We start from the raw sequence: 24694 nt of genomic DNA, 5'->3' as shown, positions 1-24694 counted from the left end.
AACCATCAAATTCAGTTCAAGAGCAATATCGCAAAATAATTTTAAAATGAGCATATCTTTAGAATTTCCGATACGCACTCTCGCGCGCTGTAGATAAAAATGTGTTTTTTTTTTTTTTTTTTTTTTTTTACAGGGTTGCCATTGTACGCTTTGAAATCCTTGAGTTTGTTAATCAAAAATTCGTTAAAGTTTTACAAAATAGGAAATCGATAATAAAACAATTTCCAAATTTCAAATTTGGGCTTCCATATGCCCATATTCGCTGGAGGCTTACGTTATTCAAAATTCGATGGCTGTAGGTACCATTGTTTTATCACTATGCGAGAAACATACATATATTTATGCAGATTCTTCATTATTTAATTTCTTTAAATATAATACAGGGTGATAATACTTTGGTGGCAACAATTTAAAAAGTGAAACAACGCTTGTAGTGAATCAACGCAAAATGTCAAAACGAAATCATAATCCTTCTGGGGCTAATTGTCCCTTTGGAATAAAAAAAGTATACTAAAATAAGTTTATATTTCTAGTTTTACAGCCTACATGAATTAAAATAAAATTTCGTTGTTTATTTTAGTTGAAATATAAATCAGTAATATATTAGGCAAATAAGAAATAATTTTGTCGGAAAATTTGGATTCTGTATTGGAATATTTCTTCAATACAAAATCGTCGATTGAAATCCAGTCGTCAAGGTAACCAAATTTACAGATGAAGAATATTTTCATGTAATTTTAGCACAAAAAATTACTGAAAAAGCCCACATTAATAAAGAAAATCGCCTATTGATTATTCTTTAAGTTTTATTCTGCTAAAATATGGTTACTTAATGTTGAATACTTTTTCTGCTGTAAAAAGCAAAAATTTTAAAAGTAGTTTAGCAGTTTCTCAGCTACAAATTAAGAAAATTATAAAATAAATATTTCTTCTACTTTCTAAAATTATAAATCTGTAATTTCTTTTGCGATTTCGTAAATTGTTTTTTGAGTGCTTTATAATGCACATAAAGCAGTTACGGAAAGTGAACTCCTATTTTAGTGTTGTAAAAAATGTTTCTTCTATTTTAAGGAGCTGTTGTTTTATTTATTTATTTATTACGCTAGCATTCTATTCGGTAAATTTGAAATAATAAATACTTAAAAGGATATTAAACCTGAAAGTATGGCTGAAATCTTCATGACTTATTTTGGAAGAATATAAAAAATATTTCAGTTAATTTGTTTCCTGTTTTGTATTGGTCTGAATTTCTGTTATTTCTGATTTTTTTATCAAATTATCTTTTTTGAGTTTAATCATTTGCTTTGCAACTCTGCCCTTACTGACTGCTTCTTTCACACGAATCATCTTTTAAGTAAACATTTTAAGTAAACATAAGGAAGTAAAACATTTTATACTCGTTATGTCTTTATCTTTAAATTTTATCTCTGAATATTTTATTTTAGTTGAAATGAAACATGACTGACGAAAAAAAATTCTTTCATTTGTATTAATATAGAGGGGAAAAGAGAGAGAGAAAGGGAAAAAAAGGAAGAAAGAAAGAAGAAAAGACAATTATGTGGATTATCCTATTAAATTAATAGGATTTAGTTTATTAGTCCGTATATATGCGGTTCTACATTGCATACAGAGAACAAAAATTTTTTCATTCAAATCTTTATGGCAATTTGGTTCTGTTTACTGCAACTCGTTAGTAAATTTCTACAGAGCTGTACTATTCCCTTATTTTTGAATCCCCCAATATTTATTAATATTTCTTCGTGCTTTTTTCATTAATAAATGATGATAAAATCATCTCGGCAAAAATTTGTACTTTTCTACAGCTTTCGTGTCCTTTTAGACTTGCATAAGGACACACCCTGCAATATTTGCTATGTATTAAATTTTCAAAGCATGTTGATAACTGATCGATTTAATTCTTTCTCTCAAAGGTCGTGCAGGAGTACGAAAGAGCGGTGATATTTCGGCTTGGACGTCTTATGAAGGGTGGTGCTAAAGGACCGGGTAAGTAGTTCTAAAAATATCTCTGACCGATCAATATGCCATTGCCTAAACCACCGTCTGTTCTTCCGGAAACTTTTACTTGTTTGCTTTGTTTTGGAACTGTGCAATGTTCTTTCGAAAACGCATCTAAGAACACTGCCGTGGAAAAAGAAATTCTGTGCTAGTATGCATCGATTTGTTGCGTTTTCGTTCGCGCCGTGGAGTTGTCGTTTTGCAACCCAGAAGGGAGCTTATTCGAATCCGATTTTAGTTAAATTTGAGTTTTGCAAGCTATTTACCTTTTAAAAAATTTACTATTCTTTAATTTCATTAAATTAAAATATTGTATTAAATTAAAAAAATAAAAAAGGATGCTAAATTAAAGAATTTATAATAATTCATAACTTTAATTATGTTATAACCTAATTTAACTTTCTTTAATTACTTTATAAGCTAATTTAATATTCTTTGATTTTAATTAGTTCTTTCTAATGTTTGTTCATACAATTTAATCTATATAAGCAAAGAAATGTGTCCGTGTGTTTGTCTTTCATGCAAATTTACAGTTTTTATTTCAATCTTGATGAAGTTTGGCCCACTCGACCTTCAAAACAAGAAGATCACTGTCTACATAAGATTTTTCAAACACCACCTCCCGGAGCCCGCTATTTTATTACTTTGCAACTTTTGCGCAAGTATTAGGCATTTTATTATGATTAAATAAAATGTTTACGTATATATATATATGTAATAATAAAATTCCATAGTCAAAAATACACTTAAAATTCTAACTGTATGTTCTTTTCATATTTTAATGGCGACGGTCTCTATTTTGAAAGTACGTGGAATTAAATCCACAGCCCCGTAGTCAAGTTGTTTTTCCCGCCTTTTTCTACACGTACAGTTATAGAATGTTCTGGAGATATTGAGATATTTAAAGCGAACTGGAATGGCTGACGAGGCTGACGTTATTTCTTGGAAGCTCCGCCTTTCCAGAGGCTATAAAAGGACTCGCAAAGGAATATCGGGGTCTTTTCTTTAATGTAACTATCCAGTAAACTTCATACAAAAAGTTATTAGTAATTCTTTTTTATTTACTCCGGAGATCTTAATTTTTGTAACTGCTATTTTCTCCTGAAATATAATAAATGGATCCTGTTTTTTAAACTTATCGTCTGATAATTTAAGTTACGACTACATCTATTATTCTTCACCAATCTATTTATTCCGCACAAAAGCTGGTACATCACACACACACATATATATATACATACATATATATATAATGTTGTATGATCTTAAATTCATTTAGTTCGAAAACAACATTTATTTAGTAAATAAATTATTATATATATATATATAACATTTAAAGGAAGAGGGCATGATAAGAAAAGGAGAGGTAAAAAATAGCTAAAGCCGTAAAGATCATATGAACTACCTAATTCCTGATATTACATATAAAACGAAGTTAAAACAGCAAAATCTAAGTTAAAACAACAAATTGTACGCGAAAAAACCTACATATTATAAAAAAAATAAATATAAAAAAAAAATTCTGAAATGTTTCAGATTTTAAATTACGTCCAAAGGGGCGTTTTTTAACATTTTGTGTGTTACCTTTCTTTATTAAATATCATGTTCCTCGCACTTAAACCATAAGATCCAGTGCAACAGCAATATCGCAAAATAGTTTTAAAACGAGCATATCTTTAGAATTTCCGATACAGAGACTCACGCGCTGGAGATAAAAATGTTTTTTCTGCACAACGTTGCCATTGCTCGCTTTGAAATCCTTGAGTTTGTTAATCAAAAATTCGTCAAAGTTTTAAAAAATAGGAAATCGATCATAAAACAAATTTCAAATTTCAAATTTGGTCTTCCACATGCTCATATTCGTTGGAGGATTACGTTATTCAAAATTCGATGACTCTATGTACCGTTATTTTATGACAATGTGAGAAATATACATACATTTACGCAGATTTTCATTATTTAATTTCTTCAAATCTAATGCAGGACTCTAACATTTTATGGCAACAGTTTGAAAAGTGAACCGTCATTTATCCGTCCGACGCAAAATGCCAAAACGAAACTAATAGTCCTTCGGGATTCAAATCCCTTTGGACAAAAAAAAAAAAAAAAAAAAAAAAGAATACCAACTATATCGCATTAACTTAACAGGCTCTTGATTAAAAACTCAAAGATTTAAAAGCTTTGTTCTGTCATTCTGCATAGCGTGAGATATTTTTCTCAAATTTAATAAGAAAAAACTTACAGATATATAAGAATTGTGCTGGCTGTAAACAAAACGTAGTTTATTTATCTTTCGAATTTAATAAACAAATTTATTTACTTAGAATATGAAAAAAAAAATGTTGCCACTGCCCGAATTAAAATATGTTTATCTTACTCGCGGCAGTGCGTTGTCGTTCATCAAAGCGTAAGATATTTAATTCTTTTTTCAAACTTATTTAAACAAAATTTAAAGAACAAAATAACTGATTTAAAAGCAATAACCGCAGATTCATTTCTGTTAATGATTAGTTGGACCCGTGAAATTAGCACTAGCTAGATTCCTTAAAATCATCTATATCTATATATATAAAGAAGAGTGTTTTCTGAAAAACCATCCCACGTGGTTAACACTCAGAACGTTTATATTAGAACTTTGCGCTCATTGCACGCATCTCGAGTACACATCACTCATCTTATGTACACATCGCTTTTGTTGCATTTTCGCTATCATTGGCATACATACTAAGCAGGGAATTTAAAATGAAAAAATAAATATTATTATTTTTACACAGTTTCAGTTTTGAAATCACGCAGCTCATCTCAGATCCACGTCGCTGTTGTTGCGTTCCCGCTATTCATTTCTTACTTAAACCGTTGGATGGCGCAGTGTTCGTTTACTCATTAAAACAATGTAGAACTTTACAGAACAGTATAGCACGTCTAAAGCAGAACGCACTTTCTATCAGTTTGTGGCGAATAATTCAAAAACGGTGAAGAAATAGGCCAAAGTGGACGGTAATTTTCCAGTTGCTGATTTCCGAAAAAAGACATAAAGGATAACAAGTATAAATTTTTACTAAAACTTGCCGTGTGCTTGCCTTTCATACAAATTTACAGTTGATTAACTTTATTCCAATCTTGATGAAGCGATGTAGCGCTGTATTAGTTAAGTATCTCTTTAATAGTGCAGACCGTTTAAAACTCAATTTAAGGGCGCTCTCTTTCAGTTTTTCGACAATGTTGGGAAGTAAAATTTCGAAAAATTTACCAAAACCTCTTCACTCTGCGTAAGGCCTGGAAAGTACTTCAGTTAGTTTTTAACAATTGCCGTGTTTACTGTCGTATTTTACGCCTTTATATAACCACTAGTCGCTACGCGGCCAGCCTTTGTGTGGCTTTTAAATACACCAGAAAAATGCAAAAAAGGAAGACCAAACATTAAATTAAAAATCTGCACGGAATTTTACTCTGCAGAACAACTTTATAAAAAAATTGAATCAAAATGTATTATATATAAAAAAAATTACAATGAAATCAGCAGTATCCCTTAATGCAAATGCTTATCCTAATAAATAAATTAACCAAACAAAATCTTAAGAATTCGAATGGTATAAAGGAAGTTAAGAACTTTGTTTCCTAAACAAAATCGTGCAATACTTTTCATATAATTAAAATTATATATAATTAAAACATAATATAAAAAAATTACAATGCAATAAACAATAAATCAGATTTTCAAGAGAAAACACTCAGATTTTCAAGAGAACAGTATCCAAAGCAATAAATGAAAAACTATTGCCAAAACCACATTTCAAAAAGAATGAAACTATCATCAGAAAGCAATAACCAATCAAAATTGTGCTTTGTGGATGACATAATTTAAAATATACAAACCTCTTTGCCATTAGCTAATAAAGAGAGAGAGAGGGAAAAAAAGGAATCTTTCTGTTGTGCCTCCCGAGACACATGCGCGTTAGAATAAGAAAATTGCGATGTGCGTGTATAATTAATATTTTGTCTCATATTTTTAAACAGGCAGCAGTCCAGTACAAAGCACTGAATTAAAAACTGTTGCCAAAACCACATTTCTAAAAGAATAAAACTATTCAAAATAATGCAATTTCATCAAAAATAAAAAAATAAATAAAAAAAAAACCTGATTCGATTTTTGAAAAAATCGCTTCGAGGTGCACTGGCTCTTGTCTAGATGCGCCTATGTACCAAATTTCGTAGGCCTGGGTCTATTAGCATGCTTACACGCAACAGGAACGAAAGATACACATTCAGAGACAGACTCTTTCTTTTATTATATGTAGAGATAACTTTGCAATTTAAGACGAAATGCGTATAGTTTAATCAAGGAAAGCATTATTCTGACATATTTCATTAAGTATAAAGATTTTCTATATTTAAGAAAATCCAAGGGCTACTCATATTATCAATATTTAGCTTATCAGGAGGGATGTTCGAATATCAGCTTAATATAGTATTTCTTGATTCTCAAGGAGCAAAGATTTTAAAAAATAAGATTTTTTTTTTTTTTTTTTTTTTTTTTTTTTTTTCTTTCTGCCTAAGACAATTCTTGGGCTGAGGGCCTCTTCAAGTATCTACATAACAGTATACTTTCTGATTCAGCACGCAAACTTTGCAGACTTTGTTTGTTTAAGAAAATCTCAGGCTACTTCATAATTCAGTTATAATAACAACAAGGCAGTTCAAACATTGACATAACGGTAACTGCTGTTTCAAGAAAAAATTTAAGCTGTTAAATGGGAGAAATGTTTGAGTACATAACTTATTTTAAAAATTCCGATATATTCATGATTCGAATGCATACATAAGTTTCAAAACGGCATAGTAAAAATTCAGGCGAAATAATTAAGCAAAGATGTGAGCCATGCGAATAATCGCGGTAATTATAACTATCGCACACTTTATTGCATTCAATTGAAGTTTTAATTCACGTAACTGTATTTATTACTGTTTATCGCATTCATTATGATTTATTACATAAATTCAACATAAATTTTAATTTGCATTATTTCATTATTATACTTTTGAATTATATATTTATATTGTTTCGATTATTTAACATATCATACTAAACATAATTAGGAAACTATACTTTCCTAAAAGGGAATAATAAATTTTATCTGCTGAATTAGTTTATTAAAGACGTGTTAATTCGATACTTACGTATTATCCCGTCAACCGTCGGCAGAAATTTCGTCAACGATCACCAGTCGTTACAGTGAAAGTCCAATACCAAAATCTGTGATAAATCGGTTTGTGGGGTTCTTTTGTGTCTAGAAGTTTAGCTTAATGTCTGTCCTTTGTACCCTATTGGATTGAGAAGCAAGTTTTCTATCCTGTCTGACTTCAGTCTTTTTTTATTTAACTTTTAAAATTAACAGGAGGCAGTCTTTGTGCTACAGATGAAAGTGCGCGACCGATGAAATTCAAATTCATGTAACGTAATCTGAGAATATACGCAAACTAGTCTACTTAAGCTGAATCATGTGATTAACGGCGCCCATTTTATGCCGGCTAGCAAAGTGACTAAAGCCGGAATAAATTTTGGCACAGCTGGCGATACAAAGTAACTGCAAGCGAGATTGCCAAAAACTGTAAACTTTAAAACATTCATATCTTGGCTTAAATACGCAACAACTCTCTTACACAAAACTAATATTAAATGTGAGAAATGTCAAATAATATTAGGAACTCAAGGAACAAAATTAAAACTCCCCTTGCATTTTCAAATAATACTTTAAGTACCAAATAACACAAAATACTTCTGTTTCTCCGTTCTTCGAAAAAATTAATCCTCCTCTCCCTCTATCTCTTTTTTAATTATATATCCTAAAAGCTGCAAACGATAATCTCAAGAATACTTTCTTGAAGAAAATCTTTTGTTACTTCATAATGAAATCTTTAATAAACAGCGATTTACAAGCCATTTCGGTTATTTTCATTTCAAACATAAAATTCTTGTAATTTTTAAATGCATCCTAATCTATGTCTTCTGTTTATTTATTAGGTATATTTTTCATCATCCCATGCATAGACACTTACTGCAAAGTTGATCTCCGAACTGTGTCTTTTGATGTCCCACCACAAGAAGTAAGAGTTTTTTTTTTTTTTACTTTATTCCCATGATATAAAATCTTAAAAATTCCTTTAATAATGATTTCTTTTGTGAAGCGAAATTTATTCAAGGGTCTTAATGGATATTTTCTTATTGAATTTCTGATATCTAAACATCTGTAGCTTTTCATTTTTCGCATTAAGTTTTGCTACCAAGTCATTTAACGTCCTTATTGCTTAACTAATTCAGCGATTTAAAAGCAATGTAAATGCTTCTTATTTGCATTTTCTATCATTTTTGAATAATATTTCTGCTGTAATTTAAAATACCGTATTTACGAGCATATTTCTTCTCTTTGCACATTTTTCCTTCTAGTTTTTCAACCATATATATAACTTAAGAAAATTCTGATTTATGGTAACAATGTAAAATGTATGCACAAATAGGAAATTATTTTTGTGTAAGTAAAAGGAATATTATTGATATTGATAAAAAATCCTTTGAAATACATACTAAAATTGTATTAATGTACCTTTATGTGTGCTTTTTAATGTGCTATATTTATCATTTAAGCCATTTCTTCGGAAATAGAATACACCGCATATTTTTCCCCTTTCGATTCTAAAACAGTAAAATTAGTAGGAAAAAGGGGCTGAACACGTGGTACATTTAATTCATGATTTTAATATGCCTAGCTGATAAAAATGATTTTAATGTTATATATTAATTACCTCGATATAGCATAATGAGGTTTTAATTTTTTCAGCATTCCGTTCAATGCGAATTTATTACAAAACTAATGTATTAAGTCATTAAAATTTTCCAACAAAATATTAATTTTTATTCCTTAACCAATTTGTTAATAGCGTTTATGTGCCCCTCACTAACGAAATAAATTGCTTTGGTATTAGTACACAACGATCTCGTTGTTAAGTGTTACTTGATATTTTTTTTTTTTTGTTTTTTTGTATGTTTATCAACTGATCTTTCACTCATCACAGCAGTTTTTACAAAATATGTATGTAAATTTACAGTATTTTAAAACGATAACTGGATATAAATTTTCATAAAATCTTAAATGACATTAATAAATCGTTTAATTCTTAAGAATTGAACATTGAACGAAATGAAAAATTATATTTGGCAATTTTTCGTCGCACATTGTATATTATATTTTATTGGATTCTTCTAACCTGTATCTAGACATCGCATTCATAAGTTTTAATGCTTATAATAATTCTGAATTTCAGAAGTTTTATTTAGATTAAAGTGAGTGAGTGAGTGAGAATTTATTTTCGCAAAACCAAAGATGATTAAAATGCGCCAAACACAGGATGGGATGACTACAAATGATGAAATTAAAATACAATAAATAAAAACAAGTGGACTTATTTACGAGAGTAGATTAGAAAAAAGCAAGGTAAAATAAGCCAAATGCTAGTGTAAATATGATGACGCCATCTGTCGTCAGAAGTAGCAATCAGTTTAAATGAAGAGAGAGAGGTTATAAGTGCTAGAGTTTCAATATGTACACAAACCAAAAAATAATAATAAATAAATCGATAGATAATTATGAAAATAAGAAATTTAATAATTAAAAAGGGTTTTCATCCGCAGAGAACCCGTTGGCGCCGTTGCATTTTTACTCGCCAAGCTCGCCGTTCATCGACGATGAGCCGAGACGTAAACGTGATATTTTGTAAACGTGATTTTTAGTGCATGTAAATTCAAATTAGCAGACAAAACAATATATTAAGCATATGGTAGTAAAAATTCACAGATAATACGCATGTAGATGTAAAACTAACCGGTTAAACGTGATATATGAAAATAAATTTGTATTAAATTCAAGTTAGCACAGAAAAGAATATATTAAGCATAAGACAATATATAAGGATTTATAACGGAAATAAAAATTCATTTAAAAACATAAATTAGTATTAACATACTGAAATTAACCAGTTAAGCTGATGTACGAAAAAAATTAGTCTTAAATTCCAGTTAACACAGAAAACAATATATTCCTTACACCAGCAGTGGTTTGCTAATTTTGATGACCATGTGCATGAAACTATTCTGTCATCTTAGATAATCAATATTTTTTATTTCAATTTAATCATCTATTTATGTCACACCTGCCATCCTCTGAAAGGTTATTGTTAGAAAAGCATTAACAATATATTATCTTGTTAAAATTTTACGCCATAAAAATTGATTTATTCACATAATTTTAGATGACAATAACCAATAATAAAAATAAAAGCATTTCTTAATTATTTAAAATGCACATGCACATTTTTGCGGCCTACGAAAACAAATTTTAGCGGTTGGAAACCTCATGGTTCTTAGAGCTGTTAATAATTAAGGAACACAACGTGAACAGCCGTGTTACAAATTAGCATTCACCCCTCCCGCCGTATTTTCTTCCTTTCATCGCGAACCGAGAACAGGCATATATCTACGAAAATATTTCTATCTGTTCGTTGACACTATTGTTTCCGTTAAGTATAAACAATGCATTCTTTGTTTATGCTTAAACAACAATAGTTTTCGGAAACAATAGTTTTCGAAAATATTTTGTCAACTTGAACAGAATTATTTTCAAATATATAAGGTATCCTGATAAAAAGCATCAGGAACAATGAAATTACTTCTTGAAAAATTACATTATAAAGGAAAACTATAACTTTTTTCCCTCTCTTCGCTACAAATGCATCACTGAATTTCAGTTTGCGTTGGTGGTACGGCAAACATCCACCTAAAAATCTGTCTCCTTCTATGTTATCTGGAGCATATTTTTGTAATAGTAGTCTTAATGTCCGTGATGCTTGCTTTCAGGCGTTGGTTTGTTTTAAGCTGGTAGACTTTGCTTTAAAAATGATTTCCCAAGAAAAGAATCTATTAGAGGCTGACGACACTTCTCGAGAAGACCAATTCATTCTTCAAGAGATTTTTATGTAACAGATTTCTTGTAGTCCTCATTTTATCTCAGAAACTATTGCAATTCAAAGTTAAAATTTATTTTCCGTGTTAGTTTTTTAGTCCAATAATACGCGTGCAACCTTTAACGTGGACTGTCGGTATTGTTACTAAGCTCGTTTCCAGTCATTAGGTGGTGCACGAACGTGAGAGAACGGATAAAAAAAGGTCTTTGAAAGAATCCCGCGGTTATGGCGGAAACCAGAAGTGTAATGAATATTTTTCATTGTATAGGTGTCTTCAGCCTGGATAACCAGCATGTTATTAACATGTTTACCTTTCTTAGAGACTATTTGTTTAAATTTCGCAGAGAATAGTTACCGCATATGGTTTCTTAAAATAACTGATCCGATTTCGAACGGCGGTTTTTTTTTTTTTTTTTTTTAAATTACAAGTATAGAGTGAGAAGTGAAAAATGAAATGAAAGAAAAGCTCATGAAGATTTGCTTACGAGGTTTTTACATGACTTCATTCAGTATACCAATAATATCAAGGTGACAATGGTATCAAGGTGTACAGCTTCTAGAATAAAAAAGGAAAAAGTGGTTTTTTATGATTCATGTGGTTTTACTGACAAATGTAATACGAACGACATCACTGACGTATTCTCAAAAGAAAATCTCCCATGAAATTAAGATCCGACAACACAGGGCTGTATTAAATTTGTTAGGACCAACGAAATTATTCCTATCTGTTTAGGGTAGGATGCTTTTGTGGAGGGCGTTTTAAGAGAAATTGGCTCTATTAACGTTACAACATACTTAAAAACATGAAAACGCCCATGCAGCTAAATCCCGAGATTATAACCCGGACCTAATGACCAAAGTTCGATTGTCTTATCCGCTCGGTCGTAGGTGGGCCCCCAGTGATATATATCCATGGCCTGTAAAAACCACCAAGTCTTTTCGGGTCCACCGAGAAGCAGAGCATATCACGCCGCTAAAATACGTAATATTCTATACAAGCATTTTGGTGATACACTTAAACTCGAAGATTTCATTTTTTTATTAGATGCACACCAAATTAATACTTGTAGCGAGTTATACTCATTTGAAATACGGTCAATCATTTAAAATAACCCTGTATTATTTAAAATTAGGAGCTAATAACCCTGCATTAGTTAACAAGCTGAGTAGAGATTTATGTTGAATATGCGTTTCATGTAAAATATTTTGTACCATTATTAGCTTCTTTTAGTGATGAATATTTTCTTTGCATAACAAAAAAGGGGGGTAAGTAGAACGAACATATAATCTTATTTTTTGATGAAGTTACGAATGTAAGTACTTAGTGAGAGTGCCTTGAATGCACCTGAAACGTTAATATCAAAGATTTATATCGAGGAAAGAACAAGAAAATGTGTAAAAGCCCCAAAATAATAATAATAAAAATAAAAATACCTCACATGCAAACGAATGATGAGAAAAAAGCTTATAATGAAACTTTTAAAAGTATGCTAACTGAAATTGTATTTATTAAATAAATTTCCAGCATTTCAGGGAAGAAATTTTCAAGGTATAAAAGATAGGCTAGTAATATGCATTGTACTACCGTAAGTCTTTGAATGTGCTCCTGAAGTAATATAATATTATAAACAAAATAATTAATCGTTTTGCTCTTTTGTCAATGTGTTCTGAGTAACAAAACATTTCAAATATGTTAAAATACTCTGCACTAAATGTACAACAAAAATTAAAGTGATTATTTTGTTTTCTTAATAATTCGAATTTCGATATTTTTAAATGATTTTTCCTGATCCATCATACAGACAATGAACATTTACGCAGGCTATATATATCACGAAAAGTTTGCTTTAAAAACATTTTTTTCAAAGGATTTTTCTGCAATATGTGTCTGAAAATTGATCAGTATAGACAAAAATAAGAAATTTAGAATCCATTTTACACAAATACCCCAAAAAGTTAAATTCAATACTAAAAGTTCGAAAAAATGCAATAAATATAAGATCAGAATTAAAGAAATGTGAAATTAAAACCTAAAAATTATAAAATCCTCAAAAATATATCAATACAAGAAAAATAAATGATGAAGAGGAATTCAATCGAATCTGATGTAACGTTATCAAAAGGAGGCTACATCAAACTTATTTACAGCCCCACTCCCAATTGAAAACCTTTGCGTTTCTGTATTCAAAATCAGCTGACGAACTATTCTAAAGTTTTTCAAGTTCAGTTCATTCAAGAATTTTGAAGGGTTCTGGACACAAAGGAAAATTCAGTGTCAAATCAATAAAATAAGACCTATTCATAGAATTTAAAAATGAACGAAACAGAAGAAAAAAAATTACTTACATATATATATACAATTTACGTTACAGATATCGAAAATCTTCGATGAAAAGAATTTCGATGTATAGAATCTTCGATGCACAGATATTGCATTTTACCCAATGAACGTATATCATTCACTTATACAGAACGTAATAAGAGACCCTTAAATAAGTGATCATACTTACTAACTGACTATTTGGTTTAAAAAGTATGGAATTAATTTAGTCGTGAACTCTCATGTATAAAGTCTGTGTCGCTAATGATGTTTATCTTACAGTTTGTAAGGAATAACCGCATTTCCCCTTGCGTTCTCTTACGGTGTAATGTTTAGCACGTCCATTTAGCTCTGGAAGATTTGCGGTTCGAATTTCGGTGAAGGTGTATTTGATTCTTTATGGTTCCTGCTTCGGAAAACTTAATGATCTTTACAGTGGTAGTCGAATGTGGTGAATGATAATTCATCGTCACCTAAATTTGGTAGACTAGGTCTGATGTCCTCTTCAATCGTCCTTTAAGTGGAGAAAGAATATAAGAATTGTTTTATCAATTTTCCTGGCTTCGAATGGTCAGAAAGGTTTCTCCATGTCCATTAAATATTACAATAATTTGTCATGCAGTAAATACAGAATTCGGATTTTACTCTAACATGAAGGCATGTTAGAACTCCAAATTAAGCGGTAGATGACGATTTAAAAAACGTTAAAATACAATGTGGATAAAGCAGCATAATTAGTTCAGCAAATGCGTAAGAATAGAAATATTTATCTTGAATGTTAGACATGACAAACAGAATTAAAATGTTTATGTTCATTGTATTCAGATTTGTCGCCCGCAATTGAGAAAATATTACGGCCTTTTTCTTGGCAGGAATGTCTAAAACGTAATATTTTATTCCCTTTCCTAACAGAGTTCTGGTAAAAAATGAGTTGTCTTTTAGACATCTTATGTTTCTCTTTTGTTCTGCTATACCTACATTTTGTTTCTAGTACATTAAATCCAAAGTTTCGTAACTTTCCAAGGTACGAAAGAAGTCTACGCACAAAAAGAATGCATGACAAAATTTTGTATTAAAATGTTATTTGCTGCCGTAAGAGAAAGCTGAAACTGTTTATTATTTTCTTTATGTATGAATATGTATGGTCTTGCTTATTCGCTTCATCACCTTACTTTTCTATCAATATTATATGCATAGTATGCTTTTAAATGAACCAAGGCCAAAATTTTGAAACTGATAACTACATTTTAGGTAATAGACTGATGTACACACTTAGCAGTAGACACAGTAAACCGATGTTGTTTCCACATTTTTTTATTGGAGTTAACTTTAACTAAAAGAATTCAGTATTTTCCAGAAGTGGGGGAATGAAGGAGACTCTGGTTAACAAACTGATGGAATAAAGAACATGTTGATTGTGCCTGGAAATGAATTGGACCTTTTAATTTCAAACTAATGCCACACAAATAATGTAATTTTGCTAATTATTAAATTTGTCTTGCATCTGTTGCTTCTACAAAGAGCGAAAAGTTGGATATATTATACAATATTGGCAATCCAGGCATTGATTAGTTCTATAATGCCAAAGTTAAACGTGTAGAGACCATAAAGCATTTTATTTCGAAGCATCAGGCGAGAAATTATGAAATACCCTCACCGGAACTCCAACTCTGGAACATTCGATTGTAGCCGGATGTGCTTTCCAATGACATCACGAAGGCACGCTGTAAGGACCTTACGTAAGTAATTACATGTTTCGATGCCTCGTTTGAGTTATTATTGATTATTTCTGTCAAAATTATATAATAAAAACTGACGAATTAAGAAGAAGCGGATTAAAAGTTACCTGAAAGCTGACTCACAGTGGTATCTGAAATTATTAAAATTAAAGGAACAATTGCTGTCACAGAAATAGTATTAACGAAAATTTGTAACCTGAATTAGTTTCTAAGTGAAATTGGTCACTTCTACTTCATTTAACATTCATAGATAGCTTTAGAAAATTTTGATTGTAAGGTTATTTCTTTTTATTCAAAACTGAATTAAAATTAGTATTCTTATTCATTCAAAGTGCTCGTAAGCAATTTAAAGCGTCATATAGGAGTAACAGCTCCATCTTAATAGTTGTATTTATACAACTATTAAGGCACTAATATTTCGACTCTAATTCTACAAAGTATTGAGGTTTAACAATCTAATTTAATAGTTATTACAATTTGTAATTGTTAACTAAGCTAAGTGACCATAACTATGTTTTCTGAGATTTTTCACTCTCCCTTTTTTCAGTTTCCTTTTTTACCTCCACTTGCTATCCCCCTGTTCGATATTTATTCAGCGCCTCTACTGCTCTCCAATCCTTGAAATAGAGATATATATTAGACATCCTCTGACTGAACTCTGTAGGCACTGACCGAAAACGCCCCCAAATTTTTGTTATTTATTGTCCTCACAGTGCATCGAATTATCAGCGAAATGGATCACTTATAAACAGAATGAAAATGGTTTAAGATTTCCTGAAGCATTTATCACAAACCCGTACATACTCCTATCAGAAAGGTGCAATGGCATATATTGAAAAAACATGGTATTTGGGAAATTGGGTATCACTGAAAACATGAATTTATGATTATGTTTTTACAAACCAGACTGAGCGTATGTAAGTTCCAGTCACTTGGAACAGAAAAATGAATCTACGTGCAACGTGGACCAACTTGTATGAATTGCCAACCAATTACAGCCAGATTATGAATTAAATTATGAATTGCCAACCAGATTAATAGTACTTCTAGAGGCCTAAACACTTAAAAGATGTTGGTGTCTCTATAGCGATTTACAGTATAACACTGCTTTTCAAACTCTTTTCTTTCTCGGTCTTAATTTAAGTGCATTTGGTTTACGTGCTAAAAACATTATTCTAAAATTTGTATGTCTCCCCCTTTTCTTTTAAGTCCATAAGCACCTTTTCGTTGTGCCTCTTTCCTTGATACCTTAAGTAGCGCTTAGTTTACTTAGTGGTTAATTCAGCTTTGCTGCCCATTGATATATGTATGATTGCTGGTATGATTTCTGTAAAGGTGCGTAACTGTTATATTTTTGCAAATAAGTGGATGTTAAATGCTTTATCAAAAAGTGCTTAGAGAAACCAAATGTTCGTGGTGTATTTTTATGGCTTGTTTCCATCTCAATGGCCTCTTACTGTTTCTTAGATTCCCTCAGCGTTCTGCGCCGAGAAATAACATCCGCGTTGGAAAATTATACTGTAACTCGTTACCTAACGGTTAAAGTGAGCATCCAAGAAATGTAAATTAAAGTTTAATTATTGATGTAAATTAATAAATAATTGTCCCAATTTTGACTGCACATAGAGTTTTTGTAACTTTAGGCTTGACATTAATTGATTATTAGATGTAATTCCTAGTAAATTTAGGATTGTATTTTTATCTTCTCACCTGATTTCTAGTTAAAAGTTTGGGATTTAATCCATCAATATATTTCATTCTAACAGATTTGGGTTTAATAAACAATGATACTATTAGTATAAGTAGTAGTTGATTTAAATGAAATTTTTTAGTTTCATTTCTTTTTTCACGGTGACTTTTGTGAGATAATTTGCATAATGTTGTTAAAGAGAAAGATATATATTGTTGCGTTTTTCTCTTCCTGACACCAGTTGTTACGTTATTTTTTTCCTTCACGTTCGTACGGGGTTCGTAGATTTGGAGTGAATAACGACAACACTTGATGAAGTATCGAAACACACTTTATTTACCATTATTGTCATGACAGCTCCAAACACGTTTTACAGTCGTCGATGAACTACTATAAACACACTGACACAATCAGCGACACAGCCTTCAGGTTATCAGGCTATCACTGTGGAGACAGCTTCACGGCAAAGCACTAGAGCACATCTCTCGACTCTTGCTTGGTCGTTCTCGGAACTCCACGTACTCTCGAGACTCTCCACGCTACAACTCGCGATGCACTCGAGGATACACAAGAGTATAGCTCTCGACTCAGCAGTCTGAGACAAAACTCGGCGATGCACTCTCGATGCACTCGACGACTAACTCGGCGCTAGACTTCGAGACACTCGCTCAATGACTGACTCTCAGCTCGCTAGACGAGGCACACACACTGACTGCGGACCAGCAGAGTTTATATAGTTTTCGGCTTGTGTTCGAGAACATTCTGGGCTAAACCGATAAGAATTCGTTCAAGAAGGTTCTCCATCTGTCCATGGCATATCGCCAATTTTGTCGCCAAACGGACGATTTCTCGCCAAGTATGGCAACCCTGCCTTCCCTTGCCATTTTATGGCAACCCTAAAACTGCTTTGCCGGGAAGCCATTTTACCGCGCCTGTACATTTCGTAACAATATTTTTAAAAGAATATTGCAATAAAGTTACATATTGTAGCAATATTCTTTTTCACATTTACGGTTTTAACTGTGGCATTATACGGTATTGCTGAAAAAGCCGGATGTATGAAGGACTTTAATCAATATCACACACAAATTATTTAACATTTACTTTGGAATTTTTTAAAGATTTGTAAAGCTTAAGATTTAAGAGGTTAATTTGAAGACTCAAGAAATAGACATTAATTTTATATATGAAAAAATATTGCGGAAGAATGAAACGAGATAAATATTAATTTTCATTGGATTAATTAGATTATTGATAACCGTATTATTTTAATTTTCAGTGCGCGAAATCATAAAATGAATGCTGTCTTCTCATCAAATGAAAAACAAAAATTCTCAAGAACGTAAATGCCGAATCCAATCCAAATGTTGTCTAGTGAATATTGAACTGAATTTATTATTTATGACAAAGGAAGTAAACAGTCTGCTTAACAATATTTTTATTTTAGTTTATTTCTTTATTTTTTTCTTATTTATTTATTTGTGCAAGGAATTCAGAAAGGACGTCTTGCGTATTATAACGTATATATGTAATGAAACTGTGGTTGGATGACAAGACATGAAAGATTTCATTATGAATGCGGCACAAATTTGCATTAAAATTTTCGGTGAAACAGGACTTTTCCCATGATTCATTGTGAACACAGTGAACACAGAATAACAAACCCATGTAGATTTCTTCATAATTAGAACTGACCGAAGAATGTAATGACAAAACACTTTTAGAGGCACTGAAATAAGAACACTGAGACGTAAATGCGTAGAAATACTAGTTGCGTAGATCCTTGAAACTTATAGCGTCCATCCATGTTGAAGAATAAGCAATCGAGCCAGATTAAATTCCTTTCATTTATTTTAATTCAATTGAGGCCACAATTCACTTGGCACTCTACTTGTGCCTATTAAAGAACATTTTCAATTTTGATATTATTCCCATAGAAGCGTAAGTAGCAGCACACACATATTGCAGAAAGACGTCTAGGCAAGAGGAGAGCACAAGCAAAAGTGACGCATCAGTTCATAGAAAGACGGAAGGGAGTCAGTTTTTAGTTTTGGTTTACAATTTGATGATTGGTCAAGAGGCATCTGCATTAAGGGTTACGTAAGATCGCATGATTAATTTGAATGACGCAGTTTAGCTTCTTATTTGCTTCTTATTTCAACAACATGTTAAACTAAATTTTAACCCTAAGAACCCTTCATTCCAAGGATCCTTTGTATCTTAACGTGTGCCAAATGTCATTTCTGCTCTTTGAATTAACATTTAGTGAACTGTTCTGCATATGTTCTTTGTACGTGCAAAGCAATTTAAAGCATTACTACCATAGAAAAAAATTATTCGAAGACGTCTTTGAAACCCGCTCTGTTATATTGACAAAACCATAAAGAAAAATTTAGCATAATGCGCGCGAGTGAAAAAAAAAAAAAAAAAAAAAAAAAAAACTCATGCAAATTCTTTTATCGTTCTAAATTCAAAATATTGGGACCTGGCTGAAAACTAAGACAGGTACTTAAATTTTATTTGAGAGAAAAAAATTTGCAATAAAAAGGTGCCTAATTTATAAGTTAAATATTATAAATAATAGTATCTGAATAAGTTTCCTCTAACCTGGTTGGTTTCGATATTATGATGTTCTTTTCAATAGAAGGAGGGTCAAAGACATAAATATTTGCAACATTACGCTCAAGCAATGAATATTAGAGTACAGCAGATAATTGTGGAATGAATATAATAAATCAAACTAAATTAACTACAGTCGAATTTCTGTTACCGGGCTTTCCACTTTATCGGGTGTAGATAGTTCCAGTTTTCATTGAGTAAAGGAATGCATTGTTATTTGGCAAATCTTTCCTGATAAAGGCCTTGGCCCTGGGAAGGTTCGCTAAATAGAGTATCTTCTTTTTTGTCTTTCCTGGTTCCGTACCAATGCTAATATTTCTCTGAAAAGTCTAACGCAAGCATTAATAACAAATTTGGAATTTTTTCTAGGTATTAAAACTGCTAATGACTGTTTAAGTAGCTAATATGTGATAATTATAAAATTCGTGTTTACATGGGTATTTTTATGCCTTAAATAGTGAGATGGAAATTGAAAAGGGGACACCACCGGGAAATTTTCTTAGATAATCAATTAGAATAGCAAACGTCATGATTAATATTTCAAAAAACTTTAATTAGTGTGTTGAGAAGTGATGCAGAATGTGATGCGCAGATGATTTATAAAATACAAAGGATACAAGCAAATTAATAATTACTTTGCTTATTCGAGGATTTCATGTTGGAATCTGTACCTGGATGAGGAAAATGATTATCTTCTGACCAAACGGCGCTTTTTGAGAGGAGTCGCATAGAGACATACTGAGAAGGCAAATGTAAGAAGCAGGTTTCATTAGATTGTCCAACATATCCTTTAGTTAGATTTCCAAACTCTTGAGACAGCTTCAGGGGTGATAATGGATACAGGTACGGATAGAAGCTACCCCCCCAACAGCTTTGTAGTACTACAGGTGATTGAAGTACTGCTGAAGCTAGCCATTGTTAAGAATTTGGCCCAAGTTTGAGGAAGAACACCCCAGGGGCAGTTGGTTGGTCCTCCATCCCTCTTTCCCTACCATCAATTTTTCGATAAGACTTTCGGCTCATCGTGTATTTTTAGTGTTCCTTTGCTGCACAGGAACTATATACTTACAAACATCCATGTCTTCTTCGAGATTCGACTTCGCTCCCATTAGTACGGCAGTCAGCGTCACTACCATACGGACTGGGCGGACCGGCAACGGACGCAAGATGCAAAAGTGTCTAAGAGAACATAATCGAGGCAAGGTAAATCAGATGGTTACGCGGATTTGCATAGGTTTAGTTCGACTGCCTCATCCGCGACCATGAGCGCAAAGACGCATGCGCCATTCGGACCGAATTATTCTAAAAATAAGGTGGAAGGGTAGGGACTTTCTTTCCCTCCAGCATAGATCTTTCCGGAGAAGAGACCTTTCACGTCGCAGCAAGTAATACCGGCCCTTTTGGACGAGTCTATGTGTTTTGGCAGAATGCCAACCAGGGTTGCGCTTGAAACGGTCGAACTATAATCATATGGATCTGCGTATCAAAGAAGTGCTTCAGTCCTTAGAATGTATACGATGATACAGATTATGTCTTCACCAGAAAGAGGAATGAGTAATCAACTGCCTAAAGTCGTCACTGAGAAGCATATTCCACTTGTGACATTAGCAAGCTATTTTTATAAACTCACCGCTGGCAGAATCATCTGCAAAGGTTCTGCAGTCAGCATGCTCATCCGAGAAAAGACTTTATGTATTGACTGTAATACTCGTATATAGAGACGAACGTGTCTTTGTTATTTAACAAAGACTTTATGTATTGACTGTAATATATAGAGACGAACGTGTCTTTGTTATTTAACAAAGACTTTATGTATTGACTGTAATATATAGAGACGAACGTATAGTCATGGTCCTTCACGTGTCAGGTGATAAGAATGTCAACTTTTATCATTGTATACAAATACGTCGTACGAGAGCAACAGATTTTTCTGGGTGGGTTGCTATAAAAAAGGATACTGGATTATGGCTTTTTGTTTGAAATGTTCTTCCTCTAGTAAATACATGCACCAACACGAAAATTAGATCGTTCTTGTTACAGATTTTGCATTATGAAGAAAATGCAGCAAGATAATGCCGTATGCTTCCTTCCATATAGTCCGTTTTACGCCATATGTTCAGCCAGACAGTTCTACGGCTGCTGTGGAATGCGGATTCACCAGATATAAGCAAAACCTGAGTATGATTTTTTGTGCAAGAATTACAGCCGAATAGCGTCTTGGAGCTCAAAGAACATTGACTAACATTTGCCGAGAGAAGGTGTGATTTTTTTTTATACAAATGTATAGCAACAAGAGTGGATGCATATTTTGCAGCTCAAGCGGTCTTGCACTTTAAAAACCGTATTCCTGTGAAAAACGGAACATTATTTGTATTCAGTATGCATTGATTAATTAAATACCATTTACTAGTTGCACTAATTTCACGTGTTATCCAGCATATATTGTATAAAAATGGCCAAATTTTGCTGTTTCGAATTTTGTCCTTTGCCTGACCTCTGGATGTTTCCATATTCATCTCAAAGCTTTTGCATTTGTGGTGGTCCTTTTTCAATTTCTGGCTGTTATGTGTATATTTTATGATTATTACTAATTAATAAAATGGAAAGAAGAGAGAAAAGAAAAACAATAAAACGATAAAAATTTTATGTAAATTTTTGTAGTTCTGAGAAGATTTTTCTCGAAATATATTATGTTCTATCTGGGAAATTGATATTTTAGAAAGTTTTTCTCTCTTGTTTCCAATATAGGATAACAAACACTCCAGGAGTTCGAACAACATGGCATGGGTAATATGAGCATGTTCATAAGTTATGTGTTGGTGTTATCTGCAATTATTATTTAAATTATATCTGTGGTTCTTGTGTTTGCATGCTAACGGTTGTTTAGTATTTTAATAGTCATTACTTTGTCACCATAAAGAAATGTATATTATGTGTGTAATTAACTACCTAAATACTTAAATACCTATACTGTATTATTATTAGATAGCGATAGTATTTCGATTTAAATAACGCATTAAATTGTAGCTTTTTAGTTGCTTATGCATATTCTTCCCTTTTTATTTCAATTTATTTCTCGTGTGGTATTGTATGAAATAAAAAAGCTGCATTTTTTTTCTTTTTTCAAAATCAATTTAACTTTTAGGTTATATATGTCCTAGACCTAATAAATAATTTTATTATTATTCGAACTATGCAAAATTTCATACTTCCTGTTGTATTACTTGATTTATAAATGAACTAACTCCAATTTCTGAATAACAAATTAATTATATACACAACTGGCAAAAAATCAACCAGCTTAGCATCGGTTTTTATAGAAATACTTTGTACAATATACGTATGTTGGTCCTGAAACAGGACTATTCTTGCCTCCCCCTCCGAACTGATGTAATATTTCTAGAAAAATCGCAAAATATTTTTGCGAATTGAAGAAGAGAGATTCTTGGCTACTTCTCTTGAAATCGACGGAGTATATGATCTCGGCATGCTTCTCTGTTATATATAAACTGATCATAGTTTGTAAAAGATTGAGCTCCAGCGAATTATGCTTCGCATAAAAATTTATGACAGATTCTGCTAGAAAAGTGGGAGAAAGTATTTTGTACGATCGCTTCCTTTTCAATACCTTACTGAAGAAAAACAATTATGCTTTTGGAGGAGAGGCAATAGCACCACATGTAGTTCTTTTATAGTTATAGTGCCATCATGTAAGATGTTTATAATAATAAAATTTTCCGACTCAAGGGACAGAGATCTTTCTAAGTCCTTTGAAATGATCAACATAAAAAAATATGCCTTCTTTTCTAGCCTACCAAATAATTATAAAGCAATTATCTGGTAATAGAAACTTGGTAGTTGTAAGACTCAAGATAACGGTCAAACTAGCCATAAGAGGTTGCGCGAAACCATTAAATTTCTGTTGAAAATGTATTTAAAGTTGAATTGAAAATTGTTTTCAGAAATATTCGTGGAAATTATGGCTAAATAGAATTCCATATGTCATATCTCTCGTGTGCTTTGCCATCGTCAAATAATCTAGTCTAACCTAACCTAAGAGAAGGAATGAATTTCTAACTGAGATTAAAAACTGAAAATATCTCGATTCTAACAGTTTGCCACGCAGAATTCGTCAGAAAATCTGCTGTAACATGAAAGGAAATAACAGGAGTATTATACATTATATGCCTGTTATTTATTGCACAGACAGAAGAATCTTTGACGTTTGTCGTTTTCAATGTAGAATTGTTATTATTACAATATTCGAGTCATCACGAAACAGTGCAAATTATTATCACGCCATACAAACACTGAGTCCTCAAGGTAATTGAATATTGCTACTTTTTTAAAAATAATGTTGCCCAAATATTTGCTTTAACTCCATTTACATTTCTGAATTCTAACTGTAACGTTCTAAATATTCGTTTCCTGATATAATACACTGTAATTTCTTCTCATACTGCGCATTCATGAATTAGTCAGCTGTCGTAGGCTACATCTGAAGATTTCCAGTTTAAAATGTTGCTGAGGAAGTCATGATGAGCAGCATGCTCATCTCAAACGACGATGATGAGCAGCATGCTAATCTAGAAATTCATCAAATGGTAATATGAAATTGAACGGACAGTGTGTTTTGGAAACTTTATAGGTGGTCTTGCCACGCGTCACATCTAGCTAGAATCTTCTTGAGCGTAGTTTTACTAGCATGAACGATATCACTGTCAGAGGGCCCCCGAGAAGATATAGGAGGTTGTTATGAGACTGTGAAACGATAAGGCCAAGTGGGATATAAGAACACGCTTGATAAACATGACTGCCTAAACATTTTTAAACAACTATTTAAACATTTATATACAAATTTATCAGTCATGTATCTTTACAAAGATGCTGCTAAATCAAGTCAATCGACGCTTCACACAAGTTGGTCTAATTTAATAATATGTAGGTTCGTATAACTCATGGGATAAAAGTTATATGCTATCAGTCTAAAATTGTAAAATATTGACTGCAAGCGTATGCTTGCAATGATATCTAGAATGCGAGAATAACATCTTATTTCAAGTCACTCCATTAAAAGTGCCATGGCGGGAATATGCACATGTTTTCGGGGTCTACTTTGAGGGATTTTTAATAATTACCATTATGTTTTCGTATCAAGTAATGAATTTTAATTAACAGTACAGTACCGTACAAGAGCAATAAATGTCTAAAAATTCAATTAATGGCTACAGATCGCATTCAGAGAACTACAGCATGGCAAAAAGCGCTGAGAAAAAAAGATTTCAGAAAGTGGTC

At 32.1% G+C, this 24694-nt stretch overlaps 1 protein-coding gene across 6 annotated transcripts in view; it reads left to right on the top strand.

The window, feature by feature from the left end:
* Nucleotides 1-24694, top strand: part of LOC118196229 (band 7 protein AGAP004871-like) — a 164991-nt gene that overhangs the window by 116365 nt on the left and 23932 nt on the right. For 4 of the 6 annotated variants that reach the window (XM_035367658.2, XM_035367657.2, XM_035367656.2 and 1 more), the window contains 3 exons: nucleotides 1932-2004; nucleotides 8039-8121; nucleotides 22148-22186. In XM_035367658.2, coding sequence (XP_035223549.1) covers nucleotides 1932-2004; nucleotides 8039-8121; nucleotides 22148-22186 — 195 coding nt within the window. The remainder of the gene's footprint in view (nucleotides 1-1931; nucleotides 2005-8038; nucleotides 8122-22147; nucleotides 22187-24694) is intronic. The other 2 variants (XM_085822026.1, XM_035367659.2) reach the window with 1 other exon arrangement.

Source organism: Stegodyphus dumicola, chromosome 8, assembly GCF_044657685.1.
Source record: "Stegodyphus dumicola isolate Sdum_Otavi_A_Nest chromosome 8, ASM4465768v1".
NCBI classification, from domain to species: Eukaryota; Metazoa; Arthropoda; class Arachnida; order Araneae; family Eresidae; genus Stegodyphus; species Stegodyphus dumicola.
This window is presented reverse-complemented; position numbering and strand designations above follow the sequence as displayed.